The sequence below is a fragment of the Haliotis rufescens genome, unplaced genomic scaffold, assembly GCF_023055435.1.
Source record: "Haliotis rufescens isolate VD_foot unplaced genomic scaffold, xgHalRufe1.0.p SCAF_3, whole genome shotgun sequence".
NCBI classification, from domain to species: Eukaryota; Metazoa; Mollusca; class Gastropoda; order Lepetellida; family Haliotidae; genus Haliotis; species Haliotis rufescens.
Window position 1 is genome coordinate 42,074,172 of NW_025964001.1, and position 19,298 is coordinate 42,093,469.

A 19,298-nucleotide genomic window follows, 5' to 3' on the forward strand; every position below is an offset into this window, starting at 1 on the left:
TGGTAGATACAGCATTAGTCAGGCAGAGGATTGAGTCGGTAGGGTTGTCAGAGAGAGAGATCGGTAGTATAGGATGGGAGTCTGACATTGGGTGGTCAGGTCAATGTGCCTTCACTATTTCTACCAGGAAAATGTTAAAAACTGTATTTGCTATTTTTTTATGTTTGTGCTCTCTGTTGTCAGGAAGAAGATCCCAGTGGATGTTAGTGTCCTCTCAAGTCCAGCACCAGAGAAACAGCCCCCACCGGTAGGTCTTAATGTTTAACAGGAAGCCCCACTGGTAGATCTTAGTGTTTAATAGGAACCCCTTACGCTAGGTCTTAGTGTTACGTAGGAATCAACACCAGTAGGTCTTAATGTTAAATTGAAGCCATCACTGGTAGGTCTTAATGTTTGATAGGAAGCCCTCATGATAGGTCTTAGTGTTACATTGGAATCCACCATCAGAAGGTTCTAATGTGAGTTAGGAAGCCATCACTAGTAGGTCTTAATGTTAGATAGGAAGGCACCCCTGGTAGGTCTCTAATGTTAAATTGGAAAAATGGATAAACGTTTTGAAGATTGTAAAGCAATCCTGCAGTTGATGATAGAACCAGACTTTCTGAACACTGATATCCAGAAGAGTTTCACAATGTTTGTGTCCATTTGGGAATGTGATCAGTGTGTCTCACATTCATTGATGCATCTTATTTTATTGTACATTGATAGCAACATATGTTTTTTTTCTAAGAAATAAGACTTGTTTCCTGCCTAAAGAATGCCTTTAATTGTGTTGACCTAGGATATGTTTTTTGTTTTTATTATTCCCTAGCAGAAAAGACCGCCTCCGTGGTCTGGTAGTGGAGCATCCGCCCAGAGAGCTGAAGGTCTGGGGTTCGAGCCCTGGCTGCATCGTACCAAAAGACATTAAATGATGGTACTGAATGTGGTTCTGTTTCAGGTCGCAAAGAGGCGCAATCTGCCTGAGTCTCCGACAGACCTCACCGCCACACAGGAGGCAAGCAGTGCCCCAGGCCCTGCTGTCTGCACCAGCGATGTGAGTATTCTCCCCATACAGATGACCTATATGACCTGCAGTGTACACTCCTTGTCCTCTTACATACATCCTAAAGGTTCAGTGATAGCCTGAGAGTACTGGTATTTTAAATAGGGTTGTTTACGGGGATTTATTTAGGCTGTCTGTCATCTTCAGCAACATCACTTTTCATTTTGATATTTCCAATGAGAATATTATTTATGCTACTCAAACAAATTTAAGGACCACCCGATTCTTTCATATTACATGTACTATATTTAATCTGTTGTGACAATGTAATTATGGTAATATGAAAGAATCAGGTGGTCCTTAACCTTTTTTGGGTAGTATAGATGTCATTTCTTTCAACTTCAAAAGATGAATTTTAAATCACAGAATGCAAAACTCTAAATTTAATCATCTTTTTCAATGCTTGGAAGTGAATTTTGTATATAGGTTTGTAACATTTCCTAACATAATTATTATCACCCTATCACAGGCATCCAGAACATATTCCTGAATGAATCCCTGTTTGCCCACATATACACCTGTCAGTCTTGGACCATCGTCATTCTCAGTTAATCAGATTTGATTTTGTATGCATGTACCATTAGTACAGTTATGCATCAAATTCTGTGGTCACTATGTTCTTTTCGAAGTATTAATTTTCATATGTTATGAGTAACTATGAATGAAGTATTTTTTATCTGATTTCTTTTCTATAAGCTGTTGTTGCATTATGCCATCACATATATTCACATTCAGACACATCCAGACACATCCCAACAAGCAAAGCAAGGAGCACTGTTTTGAATCTTTAAATCTGGTTACATACAAATCACCATCAACTTCAGAACTTATCAGGGTGGTGGGGTAGCCTAGTGGTTAAAGTGTTCGCTCATTGCGCCAAAGGCCCGGTGTCGATTCCCCACAAGAGTACAATGTGGGTAGCCCGTTTTTGGTGTCCCCAGACGTGATATTTCTGGAATATTGATAAAAACTGAGTAAAATCCATGTCACAAACTCAGCTTATCATAGGTGTCAAGTTTTCTCCCCTTACAACAGTCAATCACCCATTCAAAACAAAGGAGGATTGGTCCACATGGCCTCAAAATTGTTGTACCAATTGACAAAATTGAGTTGCAGTTTCAAAATGTGTGACCGGGGTTTTTGTCCCGAGAGCACCTTGGTGTTGCCTCTCTACAGGCTGCTGTGATATAGCTGTAATATAGCTGACTGGGCCATGATCCAACGCTCAATTATTTGTCTTAAATATGTTATGGATAACGATTTATTTCATAGACGTTTTATAGACTATTTCTACTGTTGAGTTGGCCTAGCACACATTTTTGCATTGACCACTATCAACTTGGTCCTTTTTGACATTCATTTGCAGTGTTTAAACTATATAGATAGTGTTTTACTGTCACTTTTACATGATATGTGGACTGGTAAATGTCAATGTTATATTCTGACAGACTTAATTTTGATATTTACTTCAACTCTCTGCATTTGCATTAGTGTGTGTGTGTTTGCAATTGTGAGACTTCTGCAAAAGTTAAAGAAGTTGAACAAATATGCTGTTCTGAAAGTTGGTCACATTCTGAACATCTTACTTGACCTGTAATACACTAATTGGAAGATCTTTTAAATTTATTTCTATGATATGTTTAAAAAAAACACACAGAATTTATTTGCTATAATGTTCACATAATTTGCTATTAAGAAATTAAGGCATGGCAATGCCAAAGGTTTGGACTATTCTGGTAATTTCACAACTATTTTTTTTACCAGATACAATATTCAGATCAGTTGGGTTTAGTTTTCTTTAAGGACATTACTTTCAGAATGTTGTTCAAGATTAACACTGGTCATGTAATAAAGTGAATCGATGGAGATATTTTTTATACTTCTCTGTCAGAGTCTGCATTGTCTTTTACAGTCTTGATTTAATCAATGATTTTAATTTCTTTAGTTAATTTTAGAGGTACTAACTTTTGTTTGGTCTGATTTTGTTTTCTGGTTTCTTTCCTTCCTTTGCCTGCATTTCCGTTAGTCTCGTCCCAAGTCTCGACACGAGGAGCTCAAAGAGCGTGCTAGACAATTACTGGAACAGGCCAGGCGTGAGGCCACCCTGAAGAAGTCGGTATCGACTGAATCAGCTCCCGGGGCAGAGCAGGAGGATGCCAAGGTGCCTAGGGTGGGGCATGACTTGGGCTAGGGGGAGGGTGGGGCATGACTTGGGCTAGGGGGAAGGGGGGCATGACTTGGGCTAGGGGGAGGGGGGGGCATGACTTGGGCTAGGGGGAGGGTGGGGCATGACTTTGGCTAGGGGGAGGGTGGGGCCTGAGTTGGGCTAGGGGGAGGGGGGGCATGACTTGGGCTAGGGGGCGGGTAGGGCATGACTTGGGCTAGGGGGAGGGGGGGCATGACTTGGGCTAGGGGGAGGGTGCGGCATGAGTTGGGCTAGGGGGAGGGGGGGCATGACTTGGGCTAATGGGAGGGTGGGCATGACTTGGGCTAGGGGGAGGGTTGGGCATGACTTGGGCTAGGGGGAGGGTGGGGCATGACTTGGGCTAGGGGGAGAGGGGGCATGACGGGCTAGGGGAGGGGGGGGCATGACTTGGGCTAGGGGGAGGGTGGGGCATGACTTGGGCTAGGGGGAGGGTGGGGCATGACTTGGGCTAGGGGGCGGGTAGGGCATGACTTGGGCTAGGGGGAGGGTGGGGCATGAGTTTGGAAAGGTGGATGTTGGGGCATGACTTGAGCTAGGGGGAGGGTGGGGCATGACTTGGGCTAGGGGGGAGGGTGTGGCTTGAGTTGGGCTAGGGGGAGGGTGGGGCATGAGTTGATCTACTTCCATGTTGGACATGATCATGAGTAGGATGAGGAATAGGGGGTGGGGAATGAGGGGTCGTATGTAAAATACTTATATTCCGCCACAAGAACTTGCTATGGTGTTGATACCAGGTGTACCAGTGTATCTTCAATTTCAGTAGGTTACAGATTCTCTAGGCTGTAGATGAGCATCCATCAAAGCCTTGTACCCTTTCAAATTGATCAAGTACCGGTATGGTGGTATATTGGTCTTCACATTGCACATTTGCTTTGCCAGCATCACAATATATTTTCCCCACTTCATATATAAATTTCTCGTATCAATTCTTTATGGCTACGAAAATAACATTTATGCTGGTATATATTTGCTACCATCAGTATGCCTATATGTCATTGATTCATATGATAATATTATATACTGTCTGTACGTAAAGAACAAATATGTTTGGCATGATTTTATTAGTGTTTCAATTATGTGCCTTGTCACTTGCATATTTACCGTAAGCATCTATGTATGTTTTATGGAGTCAATGAATGTAACTGCGTTTCTTAAGGATCAAACCTAACGTGCATGTGAAACAAGAGTAGCATCCAATGATCATCATCATCATCTGCAGGATGAGGATCGACAGAAGCGTTTACGAGAACGGGCAAGGAAGTTGATTGCAGAGGCCAGAGCTGGTATTGGGAGTCCTGAGCCGTCCTTCGACCGCCAGAGTAGCACAGATTCTAAGTCAGGTGAACCAGAGAGCTCCACAAAAGTACTGAAGACCTCCACAACTGAACCAGGTGAGCCTAGCTTGCAGTGTGGGAACCCCATGTGGGGCTCCGATCATGTCCATGTGACCATGCTGGTGCCTTGCCTCGGTTAACATGTTATAGTGTATATGCCTGCCTTTTTAACTCAGGCAAGTTATGAACCGTTGTGCTGCAGTTGTTAAGTGTACAGAGAAATCGTGATTTTCCATTCCCTGATAGCCAGACCCCTGGGAATATTGAGCTAAAAGTGGTCCATACACAGGTCGTACAACGCCACTTAATGGATCGTGGTCAGGCTCTCTAACATGGTTAATACGTGCCATCATCCTCATCAGCATGGATTGTTGCTCATGATATCAATCACTTGTGTGCCTTTTCTGGTATCGATTATTTACAGGCTGCCGTCATATAGCTGGAATGTTGCTGATAGCGGCAAAACAAGAACAAATGAAATAAACTTGACCTCCAAACAAATACTGTTGACAGTGTCCATATGTATTCAAAGGAACACTACTCATGAATTGTTAATCAGATAATTAATCAGATAATGGATGATTTCTTTGGTAATGGTACTCCCTGGACAATCAGGGTTTTGCTGTATATATCAGCTGCGAAAAATAAGTTACCTGAAGAACACCTAAAATTACATATGACTTATTTTTATTTTTTATTTGTCGTGGCCATGGCAGACTAACTTTAGTCATATGAAAAAATCAGGTGTTTTTTAACTTCTTATGAGTTATATTATATATATTTGTATGTGCTTATAAATGCTGATGTTGTTGGTGTTGATGTTGTTATCTGTATATATAGTACAGCATGAATCTCTGTTCAGTGTAGTCACCATTCTTAGTGCACAGTCAGCTACTGAAAGAAATATTAACAAAGGAATTCTGTGTTTTATTATTTCTGTTACTTGTAACGTTGTTCACTAGTGCTGAGGATTACAAGCTTGTTCACCCTGTGTTGTTCACCTGACACAGGTCTAAATTATTTATGTTGAATAGTATTGAATGTGGTGTTAAACAACAAACACTCTTGTAGAGTTGAAAACTGTTCAGATATAGGACAAGCAATGGTTTAATTTTACTGACTTTGTACAAGCAGTACTTCCTATTATAAACTGACTTTTATTGAGCTACTTTTTTAATTGCTGTCCTGCTATTCAGTTACCAGTAAACTACATGATTGGCTTTATTTGTTAAGAGTAAGTTAGTGTGGAGCCGCTTTGAACAATATTTCAGTTATATCATGGTGTGTTTACTTACTTTGGGGAAAAAGCCATAAATGTTTACCCCTTCAGTGAGACCCATGGGAAGGGTATTGTGCTGACAAACCTGGGATCGTAAAGTCAGGGATTGAAACCCCCTGACCTTCAGATCCTGGCACAACTAAGAAACACAACTCTCCACAGTGAATAGCAGCACCATAAATGACTAGGACATCCATGCCCCCTTTCTTAATGAACACTTGTATGAGTCTAATGTTTCATTAAAAAAAGATAATCAGGAAATGGTTTATCTATATTCATGAAATACGGATCAATATCATAAGTAACCTATGTTTAGTATTTGTTTACATTATACATTGTATTGAACATTGAGTCTTTATCTCTTTTCTAAAGTTCTTTTATTTTTTTTATTTTAAACCATTCTTTTGATCACTGTACTAGTCACTTCCAATTTATTGCACTAATTGTTTTGCTTCTTTGTTCTATGACATGTGGCTGAACTTTCTTTTTGTGTGCATGGCAGTTTCCATCAAGGCGTACCGCCTTGCCCCCCAAGTGCACTACATTGGTAGGTAGCTACATCCTTCTCTGCTGTAGGCTACTGCTGCATCACACTCAGGCAAACGGAAACATAACAAACAATGTCACCCCCCTTCATGGACAACAACTCCTTTATTGTTGGCAGCAATGTTTCCGGCATATTCTGAAACCGAAACATTACAAACAATATGGAAATAGTCACCCGTAAAAGTTGCATGTCTTCATGTTCTTCCATCTTCTTAATACATGCCAGAGACTTTGATCACCCAATTTATTGTAATATTAAGAATTATATATAGAATTCATTATTTTGGTTCATTAGCTGAAGTAGGTGCATCATGATAGTTTATGGGATGAAGAGCGTTTGACACTCTCTACTAATTGAGTTCAGGTTGTCCTAAAATGTAACAAGAAGTCACAGTTTATTTTTATTTTTGTGTCGACATTTTGCACAATGTGGTATGGCCAGAAGTCCTCCCAAATTTGCCTGAGTCTGATGCATGAACAGGGAGGGTCATCTTCATGTTCCTCCCTTAACTGTTCTTGATCAGTGTTTGAAATTAAGCATGAAAGTAGCGTGGTCCTTGTCATAACCCTAGTGTCAAAGTCACAACATTTAGGGATCCCTTGTTTCAAATACTACAGGAGACAGCGATAGAAATTGGCACTAGTCCATAGTACCATACTTGCCAAACTGCCCAATAGTTAAGGTATCATAAGGACTAGTAGAAATTTGCCACTTTTAAGTGTTTGGCTATATGTCATCATTATAAGGACTAGTTGACTAAAAATGTCTGTTTCTAACACTGTAGGACCGTGGATATCCTTAATTTCAAACACTGATGAATCGTCAAGCTTGATTGATTAACCAATAATATGTTGTGAAGCTTTCTTCTTGATGCTTCTCCTTGATTGAGGACAGTGATGTCCTGTGATGTGTAGTTGATGTGTAGTTGATGTGTACTTGCTGACTGTGCCCACCTCACCTCTGTACTCAGTCACCCACCATGTATGCTCCTCTCACTGCGTACCCTACTGTCAGTGTGGCAGTCTGTCACAGGACACTTGTCTGACACTTATATGTATGTGGTATGATGGCCTCTGCAGTTTGTGTATTAAACCACATCCAAGCCCCTAGTCTAGTACATGTTTTGTCCGAAAGTTTGAACTTATTTATCATGAATTTAAAAAGAAAATCAGTCAGTTTATAATGTTGATACTGTTTCGTGAAAAAGTTTTAAAAATCATTCAGTATAATAATGTCAAAAATGATAACAGTCTGCTGATGATATAATGATCATGTAATGTGACTGTGAGATTTGACTATTAGATACTGAACCGCGAAAGAAATGTTACTTCATGAAAGTTTCCCATTGAAATATCAATGTTGTTTTTGGAGGTATCTCGAGTTTGACATTAGTCTGTATCCAAATTTAACGGCCACAATGATGTTAACAAGTGACACAAAGATGAATATAATGGGTCGTCAAAACGTAGCTTCAACGGCCATGGTACAAAGTCCCAAATGCTTTCCATTAAAATCAAAATTCACTTGTGTTTCCTTGTGCCTTTTCTGATAAACGGCACCACACACACGTGGATCCAACATTCTTGTATCAATACAAGCGCCATGCCAAGACTTATGAAGAATCAGAGAAAACAGGCTTTATGACGACTGTATGCTGTTGGTGACCTGGTATCGTTGCTGTAATCTGTAGATGGTTTTCATGTGGACATTAATAGCATTAGCAACAATTCATGCTGATTGGCCAGCATGCAGTCGTCATATAGCCTGGTTTCCCTGATTCTTCGTAAGTCTTATAGCTGGTATATTGCTTCGTGCAGCATGAAAAAACAAACACACATTCATAAAAACACTCACACATACATAATAAGAAACACACTCCAAACCCATGTGACAAGGTGATGCTGATGATGTCCGTTGCAGAGCGCCGCCACTCTGCCTCAGGGGATGAGGACAACAAATCCTCTGATGTCAAGCTGAAGAAGATCACTCTGGCCAAACCCAACCTGTCTGTTGGTCTGTCCACCAATGGCTCTGCTGATGCCGGGGAGAGAAGGCGGACACCTGAAGTGGAACAGGTAACAATCAGGTCGGGAGAGGGAGGTCAAGACCTGATCTTGACCTCCCTGCCTGTGGGGCTGGGATATCTTGTTGCTTTAGGGATCTATACACGTGAAAGCTCAGCCCAAATATGTGCAGAGATCCAGATAAGCTGCGTATTTGCATACAGAAATTTGACCCAATATGTAACAAGACTTTGCGTAATTGCACAATGTAGCTTTTTCAAGTTGGTACAGGTATAGCTTTGCAGATCTTTCCGTTATAACTGAATGCAGGCATAAAATCTACAGTGAGTAATGCACATACGTGCAGCATCCTGCGACATGTAACTCATGCACCACATGAACATATGTGACCCACAATAAAAAATGGGACCTTATGGGTGAAAAATCACCATTTTTGTCCAGTTCGCACACATGGCGATTTTTATGTAAGTAAGTTGACGTCGAACGTCTTTCTTTTGACATCACAGCACAACTGTATCCTAGTGCCTATAAGGTCCCTTTTCTCCTGATTGGTCACATATGCTAATCAGAAGTAGAATTATACAAGACCCAATAGACTGGACCCAGAAGAGTCAAAATATGTGACCCACCAGGAAAGAAGGGACCTTATGGGTGCTAGGATACAATTGTGCTATGATGTCATAAAGACGTTTGGCGTCAACGTAGTTAAGTGAAGATCGCCATGTGTGATGCCATGTATCTCTGGGATAAATATGAATTGAAGCTTGTGAATTGTATTTTTGTGTTCAGAAGATGTTGTAGTTTTAAAATATAATGAAAAGTCAAAATGTAATTTTTCACCCATAAGGCCCTTTATCTCATGGTAAGTACCGGTAATATATATATTGAATTCTCAAAGAAAACTATCAATACCCAAAGAGAAGGATAACGTAAGTAATACTCAATGGCTCGAAACATTATGTAGAGCCCTGTGTCTGGTTGTGAAAATAGCCACTGATAGCCCTAGCTCACTGAAATGTTTTTTATCATGATTTCCTGTCTATGTTTTGCAGAGAAGTAACCCTTTTGATCGTGAGAATGAAATGGAGCGTGTTTCTGCTGGAGAGCAAGGTAAATACTTTAGTTTACATGTGTTTTGTTGTGGGAATTGGTGTATTCTGGTGCATTGACATTTACCAAGTACCTACATCACATGTAATAGTATTCACCGCTACTACAATTAACTAGTTCTGAGGTATAGACTTCTCTCTACTTATGTATATTTGCCACGTGAAGATGGGTAGGCTTCAAACAGCCATCACACATTGGGATATATTTGGTCACAAAAAATTCCTTCCTGTGTGTTCCTGGGCATCATCTAAAACCAATTATTTAGTGAGTGAGCGAGTGAGTTGGGTTTAGAACCACTTTGAATAGTATTCCAGTTATGTCACGACTTGTTTGCTCAATATTGAAGAAAAGCCTGAAGTGATGTAGGTCTCAGACATTTACCACTTTCGTGAACGTATGAGTAGGGTATGGTGCTGATAAAGCTAGAAACATTATCAGGCGAACCGGGATGGGAACCAAAGATCATAGGTTTCTGGTGTACCCAAGGGATGCAACTCTGCACAGCAAATTGCAGAACCTTAGATGACTTGTACTCCAGTGTAGGTTCCAGGGCATCATAGGTCCATGATGGCCTAAGCTCTAAGGTCACATTGAAGGCTGATCATTGTTGAATGGAGCAGCTGTGACCTGGATGAGTTTGGGTGTGATCACACCTTAATGGTAGGGATGGTCATCTCCCACTGGATCATCCACTCAGGGTCTGCTCTACGGCTTGTGCGTAGTGTGTTGAACAGTCTGGCTTATAGTAGAAAGGCATTGAAGATTTACACAATGTTTGCTGTCATAACAATGTTGGGCATTTCTCATGATATGAGTACATACTTCTTTGTTAGGATTTAATGTGTCTGAATTATTCAATTATGAATGTGAATTATGTGGAATAGGCTCTTGAGATTACGATGGGAGAATAATAATCAAAACCCAGAAAGTTTGACCACATCACTCCAGTTCTAAAATAACTCCATTTCTTGCCCATTTCATCATGGATCAACTTCAAGCTACTCTCCCCTGCCTACTGATGCTGTATACCAATGAAGCTCCAACCTATCTCTCACCCCTTACCTACCAATGCGTTCGCTACGATCCAGAGACAAAATGATCATCTCATCAGCACAAGCTGTAACGACTTATGGAAAAAGATCCTTCAAATATGCAGTAATAATCATGGCCTAACACATTTACTGCATGTGTAGCGTGTGGTCTATGACAATGCAGATATCCTGATGGACAAAATGGACTTTTTTCTGATAAGAAGTTCTGAAATTTGAAATCTGACTATGTGACTGTGTACCCCATCTTCTGATGATGATAATGGTTATAAACATAATTTATAAGGAAAATTACCAGGCTTAAAAATATAGGAATTGGTTCTCAGGCAATGGCTTTTGAAAATATAGTGCAGCCGGGCGATGTTTTTTGTTGTTCAAACTACTATGTAACCAAATCTGTACTGAGGTATCCAAGTTAGTCCTGTTATTACAATATCTGGCTATAAAGGTGTTCATTGTGTATCCGGACTTACGTTTGTAATCCATTATATTACTTTTATCCAAGATTTCATTCAATTTTTTTTACCCTAGTTCCAGCAAAATTGTGTAATACCTGATCAGCAAATCACGTCAACTCACCATTAACTTGCCTTGAACCAAACATTAATCGTTAGAGATTCAAAGTCTTTGGTCACTGTCACTGTTTTGAAATTTCTTTTCAGTTGTGATATTGGCCATGACATTAGATATTCTTAAAACTAAATGACCCATAGATAGGGGAGAAAATGTGTGAACAGCACACAAACTCGTATTGCCGCCATGACCATAACATGAGATGTGCAATAAAGCACAGGCATGTAACTGCATGCTATATTCGTTGCATTGTTTTTAAGTATTGTAGGCTTTCATTGCTGGGGTCGTGTATTTGAGACATGGAATATCTAAGGATTTTTTTTTTGAAAATGGAAATAGCACGAAACGTACGGCAGACTTTATGATGATGGCGGTGCCTGAGAACCAAGACTATTATTTTTGTTAGCTCAATATGCTGACACAATATTACTCTGGAGGTATCAGGTTGGCTTTGGTGATGGTGTAAAACCTTGTCCCTCTCACTGTTTCAACATTCTCTGTGTATACTGACCAGTGTGTTTGGTGGCAGGAGTGGGGTACGATGCTAACCTGGGAAGCGATGGAGAGGAGGGTGACTCCGACGGATCGGAACTCAACCTGCATCTTACACCAGATGAGGTATGGCTCCACTCGCATACATACAATGTCCATACCAGTCTTTGAATTTAAGGAGGTCCTACAGGTTTTCAGCATTAGTTCAGTGTAGTGACCCTCTCAATCTCTCAATATTTTAAAGGACCTCTTGCCTTTTGTTCTAATTTTCAACAACTTACAGAACCACAAATCGTACAAAAATTGAAGTTTAGTAAATCTGGTAATTTCACATGAAATTAATTTTGTGTCTTTCGTGTCATTAATCATCTCAAATTACCATCACATTTGAATATTTTGATTTTCATTACTGGGCAAGAGAAGATATTCCTTGACTCTTAGTTATCAATAGTTATCTCCCTTATTCTATTGCATGCCCAATATGCTGTATGTCTGTTGAGACGGGTCTTGTTTGAGGTGGACAAACATGTGGGCAAGTAAACAATATAGATGTCCGGACACAAGGTGTCAGATACTGGTCATATCATAATACTCCAAAACTGAGTAAACAATATAGATGTCTGGACACAAGGTGTCAGATACTGGTCATATCATAATACTCCAAAACTGAGTAAACAATATAGATGTCCGGACACAAGGTGTGAGATACTGGTCATATCATAATACTCCAAAACTGAGTAAACAATATAGATGTCCGGACACAAGGTGTCAGATACTGGTCATATCATAATACTCCAAAACTGAGTAAACAATATAGATGTCCGGACACAAGGTGTCAGATACTGGTCATATCATAATACTCCAAAACTGAGTAAACAATATAGATGTCCGGACACAAGGTGTCAGATACTGGTCATATCATAATACTCCAAAACTGAGTAAACAATATAGATGTCCGGACACAAGGTGTCAGATACTGGTCATATCATAATACTCCAAAACTGAGTAAACAATATAGATGTCCGGACACAAGGTGTGAGATACTGGTCATATCATAATACTCCAAAACTGAGTAAACAATATAGATGTCCGGACACAAGGTGTGAGATACTGGTCATATCATAATACTCCAAAACTGAGTAAACAATATAGATGTCCGGACACAAGGTGTCAGATACTGGTCATATCATAATACTCCAAAACTGAGTAAACAATATAGATGTCCGGACACAAGGTGTCAGATACTGGTCATATCATAATACTCCAAAACTGAGTAAACAATATAGATGTCTGGACACAAGGTGTGAGATACTGGTCATATCATAATACTCCAAAACTGAGTAAACAATATTGACATCATTTCTGTTTATACATGACAAGAAATATTGCTGATTCAGATCAGAAATTGAGATCACGTGAGAGGTTTAATCACATAGATGATCGATAAAAGTGTTAGAACTGGCGCCCAAGAGTCAAACATTGTCAGCCACTTATGAGTACAGACAGTCAGACAGATTTATTTGTATAAAAGCCAACTGACCCATTGTACATTTGCAAAATATACATTTTTATCTAAGAGTTACCAAATTGATACCGTCTTTTGTTGAGAACACGTAAATTTTGCAAAATTTATGCTTGTATCATTGTTGGATAATTGACAGAGTGTTTCCATACAAAATTAATGATGGTTAACTGTCTTAGGGATAAACATTTTCTCCGATTTGCATAAAGAAAACAATTTTATATAACATTGTGTTATGTGTGTACTCAGGTTAGAATAGGTCCCCAGGACTCTGTTCCATGTGTGATCAGGCTAATTGACTTGATAATGGATAATGGATCATCATGTCCTGACACTGTTGAATGGTGCTCATAATATCAACCACTGGTTTGTCTTGCTGAGATGTGATTATGTATACATCACCGTGATGTACTTGAACAGCTTGAATGCTGTCTGTGACATAAACATAAGAAAACACATATTGAGAATGTAAAGGTATTGTTCTGGTTGTAAATGCATGTATGGGTAGCTGGTATTTAGGCCACCGTGGTATTTTTTCAGGACCTGCGCAGCACCAACCAGTATGTGAAGGCGGAGATGGAGGCACTGGAGGGGGAACAGCGCCAGATAGACAAGCAGGCTGCCCAGCTGGAGAAGTCACTCCGCAAAGTCATGGAGAAAGGTGAGATAGTCCACCCTGGAGTCACTCCAGTCATACCAACATGGAGCAGAGATTGTGTGTGAGGAGTGACTGAGTGTAGGCCGAGTTGGGACAGCAAGCTAGAGAGTACTGCACTTTACTAGCTGCATATTCCAGCATTTCCATTTTCACTGCATTCTTATTCTAAACAAATATGTACACATCATATATGACTTATGACATTAGATGGGTTTCATTTTATAAGATGTATATGTTTGATGTTTAATGTGTTGGATGCTATGAGATGTGTTGGATGCAATGAGATGTGTGTTATTATTCAAGGTGTGTTGTGTAATGCTAGGTACATTATTTGAGACTCTATGGTACTGGATATATTTATTTTTTGTTGTATTCCAGGGAAGAACAAGTCCCTGGAAGAGAGGTTAATGCAGGACTGGTTTCTCCTTGTTAACAAGAAGAACGCCCTTATCCGCAGGCAGATGCAACTCAATATACTGTGAGTGTTCCAACTGTTGTCCTTCTCTTGCTTGGCACCCCCTGTAGACTACAGGACTGCTCCCCACACTTGTAGGGTGCTGGTGAAAGAATGAGTGAGTCACCATCTTTCAAGCTATCTATTGGTAACTGGATTTTTTTTGCAGTTTCAAACACAATTTATTATTGCGCAATGTGGTATTAAAACATTTGTTACCCATGTGGTGAGATACTAAACCTGCATGTGTGTTATGCAGAGAGACCTTGTTTCATCTGTTTTGGTTGGATGACCCAAACCCTCTATTCAACCAAACAAACATTCACACTTTCCGCTACTTGAATGGTGGACAAAGTTTGCTATGCATTCTAAATTGGTTTCGGTTTAAAAAAGACCAAGTACATACATTATTGCTCTATCCATTTATGTCCATAGATGTACAGACACAGTTCTTGATCTCATGACTTTGTTATGCTACTTGTGATTTTCAGTATGATTTATCTTACAAATTCAGTATCAGGTTTCATTTTCATCTGTTATGTCAACTGAAATTGTCATTTATTTACATTTATGTGTATATTTAATGTGGGTAAATAGTAACAGTGTTTTGTTTAAATAGCAAATATTGAGAACAAGTGTACTCACTCATTCGCCCTGACAACATTGTTGCACAAATACATTAAACAAACTTAGTCTTTGCCCACAGCTAGTAATCAACTGTTTTGGCAAAGTAGAACACTTTCCTTACCTCAAGTGGAAGGACCTGATTTAGTTTGTATTGAGTAACAACAAACTACCCCAAATAACATTGTTCAAGTGTCCCACAGAATATATTTAGCATGCGTCAGATTGCTGCCCTGAGTGGGCGAGTGTCCTAGAGAGAAACCAACGGGCCACAAGGAATTATGGATTATCTGTCCCGAGTGAATGAGTAGTGTTAATCCCGAAGGTCTTACAAGCATTCATTCCTGAGGGACAGATAATCAGTCATTTCAAGTTTTTAGTAGGTTAATCTGCATATTACTCTGTGATGTTTTAAGAGACTAAATGAAGAAAAACATATTAAATGTCAACCCTACCAATAACATCACTGCACGCAGCCTACTGATCAGATGAAGTCATGTGATCAAGTTGGGATGTCATTAATAATGGGTTACATCATATCATACTTTTCTCAACAAAGAAGCACTTTGATATATTATGGCTTGAGTTGACCAATCAGCATTGAGTATCCCTAAAATGAACATGTGCAAGTATTGGAAAGTTATAACACACAATCATTTTATCCCTATGGGTAATGTTTTCTTTATACCTATTTTTATTATGAGGGTGTCTAAATACATGCATTACAAAACATTTTTTTATGATATTAACTTATTGCTACTTTTGATTTATTGTATGAAGGTAATAAGCTAATTACAATTCAAGTGAGTGAGTGAGTGAGTTGGGTTTAACGCCGCTTTAACAGTATTCCAGTCATATTGCAGCATGTCAGCTTAATGTGGGAGGAAAGCCTGAAGTGATGCAGGTCTCAGACGTTTACCACTTCGGTGAAACCCACGAGCATGGGTATGGTGCTGACAAACCTAGAAACATAATCGGGTTGAACCGGGATTCGAACCCACAATCAGAGGTTTCTGGCATGCCCAAGGGGCGCAACTCTACACAGCAAATCGCGGCGCCTTAGACGACTGTGCCCCCTACAATTCAAGATAAACATAACCTTTTTGTTTATTATTTTAACACAAAGCAAATATTAAGGGTTAGATGATTGTCAAAGTTTGTTTGTTTGTGGTTTTATGCCGTACTCAGCAATATAACAGCTATATGACGGGGGTCTGTAAATAATCAAGTGATTGACATCATGAGCATCGGTCCACGCAAATGGGATATGATGATATGCATCAACCAAGTCAGCGAGTCTGACCACCCAATCCCGTTAGTCACCTGTTACGGCAAGCATGGGTTGCTGAAGATCTATTCTAACCCAGATCCTCACAGGTAGAAATCTAGATTTGCCAAATATTTTAATATCTTTATTTATTGGGTCTATGATACAGAATATGTTTTCTTTTGTGTTCTTGTATGTTTCTTTTCATCAATTAAATGGTCAGGCTCAGAGGTTGAGTGATATCTATGGTTTTTAAAACTTGTAACAGCATATGGAAAAGTTGACCCTGTTAACCCGTAACTAGTTACATTATCTCCATAAACAAAGCTTTACAGGTTTACAAATCATGGGACAGAGTTATCTCCCTTTGACTAAGAACCCATTCACAACAGCAATGTCCAGATTGTGGGTTTCCTGATACAGGTGTCCAGACTTTGCGACATATTTGTATTTGGTACCTTCAGAACTGATATTTCTTTGTTATCATTACAGGTAGAGTGACAATAGTTTATTGGGATATAACTGTTTTTACAGCCCTTTTCCCCCTGATGGACTGGGAGCCCGAATTACTAATTTCAAGGGTCATTCCTGAAAATAAAAGGGTTCTGTAGAGTAATGAAATGCGTTAGTGTACTGTACTGTAAGATTTAATAATTACTTTATTTACAAGAACTTTATAATTCTTGTCAAGAATTTGATGCAATCAATGTTATTGTGCGTCCCTCAGGACATACCGGTAATATTTGTGTGTACTGGATGCACATTTTTGCGACACGTAAAACCCTTGATCTGGCAGTGATAAACATGGAGTCGTCAGTTATTTAAACTGAAGGTATCAGTTTGTGACAGTAGCTTTTATTTCTAAAATATTAAAGTTTTTACCAATGTCATCTCAGCGTGGCCCTTAATCCCTGTGATTATCACTGTGCCTCCTTAAAAAAGATTCTACAGCTGGTCACTGTCTTTGTTCATCTCGTTCACTATAAGCTGAAATACTGCCCAAGTGATTTTAAGTATTAACTCACTCACCCTCTTTTCTAATCTCCATAATGCAATATCTCATTCTTTACTGAAAGTGCAACCATTATTGATATACTGGTTCCTGGCATTACTTGTGCTGCATCACCTTTACAGGTGTACAGGTGAAAATAAACTAATAAGCCTTGATATCTGATCCTGCACCTCAAGTAAATATGTTGGTGAAATCTTGCGAAGCACCCATAAAACTTCAACACCTTCCACTTCAACATCTCAAACGCTAGAAAGTTAATGATCTTTCAGCAGTTTTTCTAAACGCAATTTGTCAACTCATGTTGGCGAGTAACAAAGCCAAAGGATTCATTTGGCTGTGTTTTTTATGAATTTGAATAGAAACTCATTATTCTATGGAGGTATCTAGCGGTGGTGTGTTTGGAACAGTTACCAAGTCAAGGTGGTATAGAAGTAGTTACAGAGTTATCTCCCATGGACCTTCAGTTTCAGACAGGTGCGTCTATTCAAGGCTTGAGATGTACGTCCAGTGAGAAACTGTGAAGGATGTGTCACTATGTTATAGAGCCAACAGCTGTGTAATATGTATTTTATGTATTTTATTCTTTGTATTAATGTGGAAATAGATTTTAATGTAGCTTACAAATATCTTTTTTGTTACAGCTTAGAAAGTATGAGAATGTTATCTCTGATAACTTTGTTGGGAGGCTTTGCAGTATAATAGGAGAGTTTAGTTGTATTTAATGAATTTTACAAAAATCAAATCAAATCAAAGACACTGGAATAACAGCTGTGTGAAATTTCCTTGTTGATGGGAAGTCATTATTTAGGAGATACAAAACTTGTTTCACCAACTCAATAGATACCAAGTACCTGTTTCATTATTGTTTGGATTAAGTTCTTTAAGATAAGATTTTAATTGTCTATTTATTTTTAATTCTTGCACTATTTTAAGGAAATAAAACAAGTTTAGTTATTATGTGGCTGTGAATCTTCTTATACAAGTATTAGTTCAAGGCTTTTCAAGATAGAGCTTTATGGAGATGATCATCTAAGCTTCTATGCATAACTCCTCACAAAGCTGTAAATTGTCACCTTCACGATATCTGTCATGAATATGTAATGAGGGTATATTATGAAAAACAAAAAAGAAGTTTGATAGGCTGTGCTGAAAAAATTGTTTCTCATTCAGTTGAACATCTATCACTGAGAAATTGTTCAGTGTTGGCTTGAAAGGGTACATTCACTAGGTTAATAGGTGTTGTGTGGATGGTAGTATGTGTTGTCTTTTGGGTAGTATGTGTTGTGTGGATAGTAGTATGTTTTCTTTGTTTGTCCTTCAAACTTTATGGCCAGTAGTGACATTGATATTTTTGTTTGCACAAATGCGGTAACAGGGTTGACATACACTGGAAAATCGCTGCAAAATATGTTTTTGTCTCACAATCTAGTTTGTTTTTTTTTCTTTTAGCAAATCTTTTTTTAAATTTGTTTGTTTGGGTATGTGACCAACCAAAGCCAAAACTTACCTTTAGAAATAAAATGAATCTAGCTTCATTTGTTTTATTCAAACTGCCCAATCATTGATGGACAAGAACATTTTTAAAATGAAAACTTCAAAAATCAAACACAAATTAACTTAACTGTTTTAATTATAATCGATCAAATGCATTGTATGTAGTCACTAGCTAGTGCATAGACTGAAAATAGAACAAAGTGTTCTGAGAACAAAATTAAATATTGACATGTTACTGTATACAGAGATTAAGCGTTGTTTTTTTCACTGGATACAACCTAACAACCTCAGGTAAAAGAACAAAGAAAATATTGATATGCACACACACACACACAAATTAATATAAAAAGAGTAGCCTGAGCTGCTGATAGAAACCATCTTGAACCATCTTGTGACAGAAACCAAGTCATATTGTATCATTCAGGAGGGGTGAATAAAGTAACACCCTACTGCTGTGTTTACCTATGGGAATAAGTTGTGGGCTTTTGTTAACATTTCTTTGCTAATTTGTTTTTGTTAACCCCTATTTGATTCCTGCACTATTTCCTTGTGGAGCCTTTATTTATCTTTTGATTTGAGGATGGCAAGAGTTTTGATCTTATTAACAT

General features: G+C 38.9%; 1 protein-coding gene across 7 annotated transcripts in view; it reads left to right on the forward strand.

Annotated features, from left to right (window-relative positions):
- LOC124123155 (EH domain-binding protein 1-like) overlaps nt 1–19,298 on the forward strand; it is a 97,703-nt gene that overhangs the window by 42,343 nt on the left and 36,062 nt on the right. For 5 of the 7 annotated variants that reach the window (XM_046486427.2, XM_046486463.2, XM_046486445.2 and 2 more), the window contains 10 exons: nt 184–247; nt 941–1,036; nt 3,072–3,206; nt 4,471–4,642; nt 6,367–6,411; nt 8,332–8,486; nt 9,488–9,545; nt 11,697–11,785; nt 13,722–13,842; nt 14,218–14,317. In XM_046486427.2, coding sequence (XP_046342383.2) covers nt 184–247; nt 941–1,036; nt 3,072–3,206; nt 4,471–4,642; nt 6,367–6,411; nt 8,332–8,486; nt 9,488–9,545; nt 11,697–11,785; nt 13,722–13,842; nt 14,218–14,317 — 1,035 coding nt within the window. The remainder of the gene's footprint in view (nt 1–183; nt 248–940; nt 1,037–3,071; nt 3,207–4,470; nt 4,643–6,366; nt 6,412–8,331; nt 8,487–9,487; nt 9,546–11,696; nt 11,786–13,721; nt 13,843–14,217; nt 14,318–19,298) is intronic. The other 2 variants (XM_046486453.2, XM_046486471.2) reach the window with 2 other exon arrangements.